Raw genomic sequence first — 12,470 nt, forward strand, 5'->3', positions numbered from 1 at the left:
GTCGCTGAGTCAGAGTCCTGGAATTCGCCCCCCGTGCCATCGTGGGTCACCCCACAGCAGGAGGACAGCAGCGGTTCAAGGCGGCAGCTCACCCCTGCATTTGCAGAAGTGATTACATTTGCTGCCGAGAGTGAGTTTAAAGTTTTATTTGTTGTAGTTGGTTGGCTTGCCGAGCTGGCTTCTTGTTCCATGGACGTTTCCTTACCCTGCTGGGTAACATCATCAAGGAAGCACTGTTGTGTTCTCCCGCCTGGTATTTAAACTCTGGGGTCCATTGGAATTGGTTACCTCGTTTCGGCTTTCCTTTGCAATGGTGCGTATATAGTCCACCAAGAAGGCCATCAATAAACACATAGAACTAGACCCTATATATACAACACTGCGAAGAAAAACCAGAAATGAGGTAATCCAGCTCAACGGACCCTAGAGTTTAAATAACAGGCAGGAAAACAGACTGATGCTTCATCGGAGGCTACAATGATGATGTTAACGTCTGCGAACTAATGAACCAGCTCCATAAGTGAACTGACCACAGCATCCATCACCCAAGCTACAAATCTACCTAAGAACCTTAGAATTTTAGATAATGAGAACTGCAGATGCTGGAGAATCCGAGACAGCAAAGTGTGGAGCTGGATGAACACAGCAGGCCCAGCAGCATCTCTGGAGCACAAAAGCTGACGTTTTGGGCCTAGGCACTTTGACCCTCTGCCCCTCCCCCTTTTCTGATGAACGGCCTAGGCCCGAAAACGTCAGCTTTTGTGCTTCCAAGATGCTGCTTGGCCTGCTGCGTTCATCCAGCTCCACACTTTGTTACCTTAGAATTTAATTTGTGTTTCACTGGCTGCAGAGCCAATACTGAAGTTCTCCAATTTGTCCTCATCAGCACTGAATCACAAGAATACCAAATCTCACTGGGAACAACAATTTGTCCCGCCTGAGAAAAGGGCACTGATTGGTTGGTAAGTGCGCTGCAATAGACAGCGGCGTTGCCATGGGCAATGTACTGGAGGATCAGCTGACCTAAATTCACACCAGGACAACCAACTCTGATTGGTCCATCCATTGTCATGAGGAATGCACTCGGAAGGAAATGGATTCCATAGAGATCACAGCTTAATGGGTTAATGGTAGCACCGGACTAGTAAACCCGAGGGTAATGTTCTGGGGATATGGGTTCAAACCTCACCACAGCAGTGAATAGAATTTACATACCATAAACACAATGTGTAGCTAAGGCACCAATCATTACAGTTCTTGTAAGAACCCATCTGGTTCACTAATGCCCCAATAGGGAGGGAAATCTGCCATCCTTACCTGGTCTGGTCTACTTGTGACTCCAGACCCACAGCAATGGGGTTGACTCTTAACTGCCCTCTGAAATGGCTAAATGAACCCCTTTGTTCAAGGGCAATTGGGGAATAGATAACAAATGCCAGTAATGCTCATCTCACAAAGGCATTCCTTTTAGAAAAAGTGAGGATGACTAATGCCGAAGCCACACATCAGGAGATATCTCCCAGGGTTGGATGTTAATTCAAAGGCCCATTCCCCCAGACAAAAGGGCTAGAAGCAGGACAGATCTCCCCGAGATGGGTGGCACGGTGGCTCAGTGGTTAGCACTGCAGCCTCACAGCACTGGGGAACTGGGTTTGATTCCAGCCTCAGGTGACCATCTGTGTGGAGTTTGCACATTCTCCCCCCTGTCTGCGTGGGTTTCCTCCAGGTGCTCCGGTTTCCTCCCACAGTCCAACTATGTGCAGACTGGGTGAATCGGCCACTCTAAATTGCCCATAAGATGCAGTTTAGGTGGGTTATCCATGGGGAGCATGGGGTTCTCAGGACAGGATAAGAGGTATGGGTCTGGGTGGGATGCTCTTCAGAGGGTTGGTGTGGACTCTAGAGGGCCGAATAGCCTGCTTCTGCACTGTCGGGTTTACGTGATTTAGCCATGGACAAACATCACTAAAACAGATCCGTTATCAGAGCTATCCAAGGAGTTTGTTGTGTATCAATTAACTACACCTCAGTGCATCAGAAATAATTGATTGGTTTTGAGGTCCTGAGGGCACCAAGTGCTGGTTCTGTTTCCTGGTTTCAGAATTTCTAGCTTCAGAGGCAAGAACACAGTGATACCTGGGAAGATTTGTGGTGTTGAGGTGGGGTGTTAGTCCAGTTGGAGAAACCATGTATCTCCACTCCCTAATGCTCTGACATTCATTTCGATAGTGCCTACCCATCCCAGTGTCAGTCTACACCCGCAAGTAACATCAGAGGAGCTGCCAACCCTCTACTTGGGGTGCCAGTCATCTCCACAAGATAAGCAGACAGCAGAATCAATGTGTCAATGCCCCATCTGACCACCAACCCCCAGCAACACTTCCACTCCACCTTCCAGCAAACACCAACTGTGGCAAAGAGTGTGCCACCCACCGTCAGATTGTTCATTTACTTCTTCACCCGCAGCTCCAGAAGAGGAGGGACAGACAGAGTGAGTGTGTGTGTGTGTGTGTGTGTGTGTGTGTGTGTGTGAGAGTGTGCGTGTATGAGAGCGTGTGCGAGAGTGCGTGCGAGAGTGCGTGTGTGTGCCTGAATGTGTGAGTGTGTGAGAGTGAGTGAGTGAGTGTGAGATTGTGTGTGTGTGTGTGTGTGATTGTGTGTGAGAGAGAGAGAGAGAGAGAGAGTGTGTGTGCGTGTGCGCGAGAGAGAGAGTGTGTGTGCGTGTGCGCGAGAGAGAGAGCGTGTGCACGAGAGAGAGAGTGTGTGCGCGTGTGCGCGAGAGAGAGAGAGAGTGTGTGTGCGTGCGCGAGAGAGAGAAAGCACGTGTGCGTGTGCGAGTGTGTTTGTGGCCCAGTGCCCCACCAAAGCCAGCACCCTAAGACCTGCCTGGAAATCTCCATTTGCTTGCCATCTGTCAGCACAACACTTCTGTCAGCGATATGAGTTAGATTCTCCATTATATTTGCACCGAGAGATAGGTATTTGACATTAATCAATGCTCCACATTGATGCAACATTTCAAACTCTTAAAAACAATGGAACAGAACTGAAACCGTGCATCTACCACCTTTGCTGGTACAGGCATTTTGTTTTCGCGAAGAAGCCACAAAAATCATCACAGGAAACAATGCAAAATCCTTGGGTTGTCGAATGCAATCGGGGCATCGGGAACAGACCGGATTGGGGTGGTCCTGTACACCCGAGAGGCTCAAAAGAGTCAAATTGGATGGAGAAATGCTTCCCTACCTGATCGGAGAGGCTGGTACAAGAGCCGGTGAAATCCTCTAGGTCAGACTTCGAGCCTCCGTCACGGTCCTCTATCACCAGGTCAATGGGCATCTTGCCCTTTAAGCAGCTGATGTAGCGGTGGCAGAAGTTATCACATAACTCGTGGACCTGCGGAAAATCCCGGATAGAAACGGGCAAAGGTTGAGCCAAGTGAAGTTTCGAGGGGGGTAGGACAATATGTATACAGTAACATGGTCAGGAAACACAGTCACTCCACACAGCCATGCTGACACGAGAGGCAATCCAGCAATCCCATGGCTTAATGAAGGGCACGATACAATTTCCTTGAGTTCATATCTAGAGTTTACCATGATTAATGGTAAAGCCCTGGGGCATGTTCTTAAACAGATAGACTGAGAAGTACAGGTGCATAGAGAATGGCATCACAGGTAGATAGGGCAGTGAAGAAGAGGGTTGAGAATAAGATAACACAGTGTGGAGCTGGATGAACACAGCAGGCCAGGCATCATCAGACGAGCAGGACAGCTGACATTTCGGGTCTGGATCCTACAGGAGTTGGATGTCATTTTGTGGCTGTACAGGTCATTGGTAAGGCATTTTTTTTCTGTACTCATTCACAAAATGACGGCGTCACTGGCCAGGCCCAGCATTTACTGCCCATCCCTCAGTGCCCAGGGGACAGTTAAGACTCAACCACATTGCTGTGGGTCCAGAGTCACGTGTAGGTCAGACCAGTTAAGGATACCAGTTTAACACTAACAAAGTATGAAGAAGGGTCCTGACCCAAAACGTCAGCTTTCCTGCTCCTCTGGTGCTGCCCGGCCTGCTGTGCTCCTCCAGCTCCACACTGTGTTATCTCTGACTCCAGCATCGGCAGTCCCTACTATCTCAAGGATGCCAGTTTCCAGCCCTAAAGGACATTAATGAATGGGCTTTTCTGACAATCGGTAATGGTTTTACAGTCATCATGAGGCTCTTAACTCCAAGTTCTTGTTGAACACAAATGCCACATCTGCTGTGGTGGGATTCGAACCCAGGTCCCCAGAATGTTGCCTGGGCCTCTGGGTTACCAGTGCAGCAGCAAAACTCCTACTGCGCATCATGTAGAGTCCTCACCTCCCCACTGTAGAAAGAATGTTATTAAACTGGAAAAGGTGCAAAAAAATTTACAAAGATGCCACTGAGGCCGAAACGCTTGGGTTACAGTGAAAGGCTGGATAGCCTGGGACTTTATTTCCCTGGAGCACAGTAGCTAAGGGGTGACCTTATTGAGGTTTATAAAACAGCGAGGGGGCTGGATAGGGTGAAGGTCACTTCCCTGAGGTGGGCGAGTCCAAAACTAGAGGGGCATAGGTTTAAGGTGAGAGGGGAAAGATTTAAAAGGGGCCTGAGGGGCAACTTTTTCACACAGAGGGTTGTGCGTGTGTGGAATGAGCTGCCAGAGGAAGTGGGGGAGGCTGGTACAACATTTAAAAGGCATCTGGATGGATGTGTGAATAGGAAGGGTTTCGAGTGATGTGGGCCAAACACAGGCAAATGGGACGAGTTCGGTTTAGGATATCTGGTTGGCATGGATGAGTTTGGCTGAAGGGCCTGTTTCTGGGCTGTATGACTCTGTGACTCACAGGCCAAAACACTCACACATTCCTCTTAAACAACTGGGACCAGGAATTGTAAAGATGGAGACATCATTGGAGAAATGGACCCAGCTTTCACTCCCAGACCAGGAAAGAGGGGTTTTGATACAGATTAAGAGAGGGATTTGCTGGTTTGTCTTCAGCCTTGCATATTTCCACTCTGTTTGTATTGCCACGAGGACAGTTCAATCCCAGTGGTCACAGGGATTGACAGTGCCCGATGGCATCTTTCACAGCAGGTTAGGGTCAGGTGAAACATAGACAGATAGGAATTCAAAGCATATGGGCCAATCCTCTATCTCCATGCAAACTTCACACTTTCCCCCTATATGCCCAGATGCCTATAATTGCAAATCATTTATCCTGAATATTTTCAGTGACTACAGGGGGAAGATTGGATGCAGCACTTTCCAAAGATTGGCAGGTTAGGTGGATTGGCCGTGCTAAATTGCCCGTAGTGTTCAAAGATGTGTAGATTAGGTGTGTTAGCCATGGGGAATGCAGAGGTACTGGGAAAGGGTGGGGAGATGGGTTTGGATGGGCTGCTCTTCAGAGGGTCGGTGTGGACTTGCTGGGCCGAAGGGCCTGTTTCCGCACTGTAGGGATTCCATGATGAACAGAACAACCTGCCACATGTGGATTAGTGGGTAAAAGAGTGGGGGGGGGGGGGGGGTGAAGTGGGGAAGCTGGCTGCTGGTTAATCAACAGGTTGGGGGCAACTGGGTGGAGTGGGGTAGGCGTAAGGGGAGCAGAGTGAGGTTCGTCAAGACTGGGTTGTGGGTTAGTCGGGTCAGTGGGGGAAATGTCCAGGTAGTATCCAAAATGGTGCAGACCTGGACAATTTGGCTACATGCCTCTGGGACCCAGGTAGCTGACCCTTTGGACCAAATGCCAAGGCACCAGAGAGGGGTTTGCAAAGGATTCACATGAGAAAGGATCTGATGGAGGGTCTAGACCCGAAACATCAGCCTTCCAGCTCCTCTGATGCTGCTTGGCCTGCTGTGTTCATCCAGCTCTAGACCTTGTTCTCACATGAGAAAGGCTCCACTTGTAGAGTCAAACCCTTCAGCCCTTCCAATGGCAAAGCAGGGAGTTTGGGGAATGCCCCCAAACCCCTCCCACCTCAAGCCTAATGTTACTTCAAGCTGGATGTGGGGGATGGTCTTCACAAGAATGGGATCAGATGGTAACTCTGAAGAGGTAGCACCATCAGGACATACTTACCCCCTTCACCCTCTCGCCCAACAATGTGGGGTCTTTCCTGTCCGGATAAGGCATCAACTTAATGTCTCATCTGAGAGGAGACATCACAGGATATAAACCAGCAGAGCTATGGGGTAAGAATGGGGTAGGGTTGGCAGTGGCTGGTTTGGTCTACAGGGAGATGGTATGGGCTTACTGGGCTGAATGGCCTGCATCTATGTGGTTGGTAATGTGACACTCCATTTGTAATGTCTTGGAATCTCAGTGCAGAGACTCTGTGCTCAAATCTCAAGGGTGGGACTTGTATTCAACACTCTCTGATTGACAAGAGGGCAATGATCCATTCCATGGATCTCCTTCTAAATGAACCACATGGCTAAACTACTCCATTTTTGCCAAAGGGTTACAGCAAGATACAACATTTTCTGTTTTACACGAAGTGCTATGTGGAAGATCCATCTCAGCTTCCTCCAGTGGTCCCCAGCATCACAGATACCAGCCTTCAGCCGATTCGATTCACTCCACGTGATGTCAAGAAATGGTTGGAGACATTGGATACTGCAAAGGCTACGGGCCCTGACAACATTCTGGCAATAGGACTGAAGACTTGTGCTCCACAAGCTGCCATTCCCTTAGCCAAGCTGTTCCAGTACAGTATACACACTGGTATCTACCCGACAATGTGGAAAATTGCCCAAGTATGCCATATACACAAGAAACAGGACAAATCCAACACGGCTAATTACTGGCCCATCAGTCTCCTCTCGATCATCAGTAAAGTGATGGAAGGTGTCTGGAACAGTGCTATCAAGCAGCACCTGCTCAGCAATAACCTGCTCAGTGACGCCCAGTTTGGGTTCTGCCAGGGCCACTCAGCTCCTGGCCTCATTACAGCCTTGGTTCAAACATGGGCAAAAGAGCTGAATTCCAGAGGTGAGGTGAGAGTGACAGCCCTTGATATCAAGGATGCATTCGACCAAGTGTGGCATCAAGGAGCCCCGGCAAAACTGGAATCAACGGGCATGAGGGAGCAAACTCTCCAGTGCTTGGAGTGATCCCTGACACGTAGGAAGATGGTTGTGGTTGTGGGAGGTCAATCATCTCAGCTCCAGGACATCTCTGCAGGAGTTCCTCAGGGTAGTGTCCTCGGCCCAACCATCTTCAGCTGCTTCATCAATGGCCTTCCCTTCATTGTAAGCTCAGAAGTCAGCATTTTCGCCGATGACTGCACAATGTTCAGCACCATTCATGACTCCTCAGGTACTGAAGCTGTCCCTGCTCACATGCAACAAGGTCTGGAGTTGGGCTGACAAGTAGCAAATAACATTTGTGCCACCATCTCCAACAAGAGAGAACCTAACCATCACCCCTTGGCAACCATCATTAACCCCCCAACTATTAACATCCTGAGGGTTACCGTTGACCAGAAAATGAACTGAACTGGGCAAACCATATAAACACTGCGGCTGCAAGAGCAGGTCAGAGGCTCGGAATCCTGCAGCAAGTAACTTACCTCCTGACTCCCCAAATCCTGTCCATCGTCTACAACACACAAGTCAGGAGTGTGATGGAACACTCCCCACTTGCCCTGGATGGGGGCAGCCCAAACAACACTCAAGAAACTTGACACCATCCAGGACAAAGCAGCCCCCGTTTGATTGGCACCACATCCACAAACATTCACTCCCTCCCCCACCGACACTCAGTAGCAGCAGTGTGTACCATCTACAAGATGCCCTGCAGAAATTCACCAAAGATCCTCAGGCAGCACCTTCCAAACCCACGGCCACTTCCAACTGGAAGGACAAGGGCAGCAGATACATGGGAACACCAGCCTCCTGCAAGGTCCCCTCCGAGCCTCTCACCATCCCGACTTGGAAATATATCACCGTTCCTCCACTGTCGCCGGGTCAGAATCCTGGAATTCCCTCCCTAAGGGCATTGTGGGTGTTCTCACATCAAATGCAGCAGTTCAAGAAGGCAACAACTCACTGGCACCTTCAGAGGGTGATTAGGGATGAGTAATAAATGAGTGCCAATGATGCCCACATCCAATGAATGGATGGAAAAAGCTGGCAGCCCAGCGCCACACTGGTATTGCCACATGAGATGGGCCAATGTAAACGTTAGCCAATTATCTAGGCTTAAATACTTCAGCGCAGCACAGAGAGAGTACCATATTGCCCAAGGAACCAAGTTTAGTAAGAGTTAAACTGAGACTATTGCCTATCTGTAGAATACGAGCAATGAATGTGAATTGTAATTCATATTAAAACTGAAGTAGGAGAGCTCCAAGAGAATCAAAAGTGATAGTAAGAATGCGATTAAACTGTTCAGAGGTTTACTTGTAAAGAAACGTATGTTATATACTATTATTAATGCATATATTACACTTGGGAACACTTAAGCATTGCTGTGAGAAAAGACATGCCATCGCAATTTTTTTATCTTGTACTCATCAGGACAGAATCGCATGAATACCAAATCTCCAAAAGAACAACATCGGCAGGTGCTCATTGGTTAGCAAGTGGATCCTGATTCATAACAGTGTAGCCACAGAGAATACATCTGGGAAAGAGTTTCTTTTGTTTTAAATCAAACCAGGCATGTCAACACTGATTGGTCAAGGCACTGCTGTGATGTGTGTACCGGAGAATGCACTTTAAGCTTTCACTTAGTTGAAAAAGGCACAAGGTATGGACATTGTCTTCCCTTGTTTATAGGACCAGCTCTTCCATCTGAATGTATGATAACATCTATAAACCATTATCTGAGGACAAGGTTTCAATTCCTATCCTTGTTGCCTTTTGTGTTAAATCATCAGCTGTTTAAACGTTCTATCTTCCCTTTGTGACAATACTATGGCTTTAAGAGGTGCATTTTGTTGTTTTTTTGTCGAAGAGAGGTTTTAAGGCAGATATCACGAGCTGTCTACCAGAGCTACTAGAGTAAACATCTTGTGAAGTCCTGAGTTTTTCTTTTAATGTTCGAACAATAAAAGCAGCCTGGCTGGGTGGGGTCAGGCTCCCACAGAACCAGCATTTTTAGTTTTAGCTTTCAGCAGTTGCTTTTAGGATCTTGAAGAAGTGGAAGCAATTTATTTGTCTCTGTCTCTCAGTTACAGCCAAAAACTGGGGGTTCTCATCTTGCTCTGCCAGTTGCATGTGAGACAAGCTGCTTTCTGAATTTGCCTTTTGCCAAGGGGCTGTTAATGGCATGTAGCGATATTGGAACAGTTAATTAGTGATAGTTACTGTATTGATTATTCTGTTAAGTTTTCCAATAGAGTTAAGTTATTCCAATGTGTGGAGCTGGATGAACACAGCAGGCCAAGCAGCATCTCAGGAGCACAAAAGCTGACGTTTCAGGCCTGCTTGGCCTGCTGTGCTCACCCAGCTCCACACTTTGTTATCTTGGATTCTCCAGCATCTGCAGTTCCCATTATTACTAAGTTATTCCAATACCTTCTTTCTTTTGTTGTATTTTAATTATATTGTTTGAATAAAGTGTGCTTTGCTTTAAATTTGGTAGTTTGACTAATTGAATTGCATCTGGAATGCTACACCTTATGTATACCTTTAAAATTAGAAACAATTAGGGTCTAAACTATGCTCTAAACAGTTTGAAGGGTTTTGGTCTGGTTCTTAACTCTTATTGCTTTCTCTAATGATATTCACTGTACCCTGGGACGGCACGGTGACTCAATGGTTAGCACTGCTGCCTCACAGCGCAAGGGACCCAAATTTGATTCCACCGTTGGGTGAGTGTCTGTGTGGAGTTTGCACATTCTTCCCGCGTGCCTGTGTGGGTTTCCTCCGGGTGCTCCTGTTTCCTCCCACAGCCCAAAGATGCGCAGGTTAGCGTGGATTGGCCATGGGAAATTGCCCCACAGTGTGCAGGATGGGTGGGTTAGCCATGGGATAGGACAGGGAGTGGGTCTGGATGGAATGCTATTTGCAGGGTAGATATGGCCTGCTTCTACACTGGGGATTCTATGATCTTAACCCTTCATCTGTAACATCTACACTTATCCCATGACGCAGCCTGACTCTAACTCAACTAAAGCTAGTTGCTGTCTATTCCGCCCTTATTTGCTTCCTTTCAAAATGCAGCCATCAAATTGGAATGAGGAAAGAAGCCTTTGGGATTTCTCTTTATCTGAAAGAGGTTATAAACTAGAATCTCTGGCTAACATGTGCAAGTCATTAAGATTTACATTCTCGCCTGGTCCACAAAACACAAGTGAGATCATTCATTTTTGCTGTGGCTCATGTGCCTGAAAATTTGAATAATTCTTTCAGAAAAGTGTAATCTATTTCAATCCACCTTTTTCAGACTATTTAACACATCAGCCAGAGCTCTGTTATATAACTCTTGCCTCCAGCATCATTGAATCACAGACAGTCATTGAGTCACACAGCACAGAAACAGACCCTTCAGTCGATCCAGTCCGTGCTGGATCCCAAACGAAACTAGTCCCACCTGCCTGTGCTTGGCCCATATCCCTTCATACCTTTCCTATTCATGAACTTACCCAAATGTCTTTTAAATATTGTAACTGTACCCACATCCATCACTTCTTCTGGTAGTTCATTCCACACACAAACAGCTCTCAGTGTCAAAAAATTGCCCCTCATGTCTTTTCAAAATCTTTCTCCTCTGACCTTAAAAATATGCCCTTAGTCTTAGAATTCCCCCACCCTGGGGAAAAGACACCTTTGCTATTCACCTTATCTATACCCCTTATGGTTTTATAACCCCTTTAATGAAGCAATTTAAATGTGGCTTGCTAATGCTCATTAGAAACTATAATTATTCACAGAGAGGGAGCTATATTTTGCACGTAAAAGGAAGACGTCCTGGCTTTATACGTTTTCTTAATTTTAGCAAAAATGTATGACAATGACTCCCCCCGTGCATTCTCCATCACAACAACTCAACCAATCACAGTCAACTTGACAACCAATCAGCACTCTTTACCCAAGCACTATAAATTGTTCTGAAGGGGAAAGATGTGAAATGTGGAAGGGTGCAGAAAAGATTTACAAGGATGTTGCCATATTAATCTTACCTCAGTAAAGATTCTAAAAATGAGAATCCTATGGAAAATATTACCCCCAACGCCCACCAAAGACACCCACTCCCCCCACCCTGCCTAACTGACCGCGTGCTGAAGAAAACCCAGGTAGTTAAATGCACCCCACACTCAGCTCATGGCATCACAGCTCTTAACAGAAATACTAGGCAAGGCCCAGGCTTTCAGCCTATAAGTGAAAAGGTTACGAAAGCACTAAGGAACACAAGAGACAATGAAACGGATGGGTAGAAATGGAGGAGGAAAAGGTCTATCTTATAAAAATTATTATAATTTTTATTAAAACTCGACATTGGGCATTAGCAATTTTGAGTTACAAAGGGAATGTCTGGAGCTGGGAAGCCTTTGCATTTTAAGAGAGGCCTTTGTGGTCCATTATGATTGAACATTCCAATCAAAGCAGTTGGCACACAAAGTGTGTCAACAGGGCGTTGAGGGGCACAGGAGGGGCATGGACTTTCAGCCCATCGTTAGGCCCTAAACTCCTAATTTTGAGCCAAGGTAGCTACAGTTATTCCTTCTGCCTCTGGAGTCAAGACAGACCAGTCTCCTGCTCCAAACTGTTTGAAAAATGGCGTATTGGCATCAGTGAGGCTCAGCTGTGGAGAGGGTCAAGCCGATTGACGATTTTCACACATGCCGAATAGATCGCCAACACTTGTTTTCTCCTTAACGAAAAGCTCTCAGTCTCAGGGTTAATGTTGACAATTGATCTAACCTTTCGTGGAAGACAGTTTTGAGTCACCTGTCATCCTTTAGGGGCTACACGGTGGCTCAGTGGTGAGCATTGGTGCCTCACAGTGCCAGGAGCCTGAGGTTGATCCATCCTTGGATGGCAGTCTGTGTGGAGTTTGCACATTCGCCCCCGTGTTGGTATGGGTTTCCTCCCACAGTCCAAAGATGCACAGGTTAGGGTGGATTAGCCACGCTAAATTGTCCATAGTGTCTTGGGTGTGCAGGCTAGGGGGACGAGCCATGGGAAATACAGGGATGGGGTGGTATGTTCTGCAGATGGTCAGTACAGACTTGATTGGCCAAATGGCCTCCACCTGCACTGTAGGGATTCTATTCAAGTGTTTTTCTTTTCAATTCTTTCATGGGAAGTTGGCATCGCTGGCTGAACCAGCATTAGTTATCCTAAGTGCGCTCAACCACCGCTATAGTTTATTTGGGCTTAAGTAAATCCACAATGCCCTTAGGGAGGGAATTCCAGGATTCTGACTCAGTGACAGTGAAGGAACAGCGATACATTTCCAAATCAGGATGGTGAGTGGCTCGGGGGGGAG

At 47.1% G+C, this 12,470-nt stretch overlaps 1 protein-coding gene across 8 annotated transcripts in view; it reads right to left on the minus strand.

Annotated features, from left to right (window-relative positions):
* The window catches only part of LOC125447679 (homeobox protein Meis1-like), a 318,867-nt gene that overhangs the window by 200,566 nt on the left and 105,831 nt on the right, over positions 1–12,470 (minus strand). For all 8 annotated transcript variants that reach the window (XM_059640899.1, XM_059640898.1, XM_059640894.1 and 5 more), the window contains exon 6: positions 3,247–3,396. In XM_059640899.1, the coding sequence (XP_059496882.1) occupies positions 3,247–3,396 (150 nt within the window). The remainder of the gene's footprint in view (positions 1–3,246; positions 3,397–12,470) is intronic.

Source organism: Stegostoma tigrinum, chromosome 39, assembly GCF_030684315.1.
Source record: "Stegostoma tigrinum isolate sSteTig4 chromosome 39, sSteTig4.hap1, whole genome shotgun sequence".
In the NCBI taxonomy this organism is placed as follows: domain Eukaryota; kingdom Metazoa; phylum Chordata; class Chondrichthyes; order Orectolobiformes; family Stegostomatidae; genus Stegostoma; species Stegostoma tigrinum.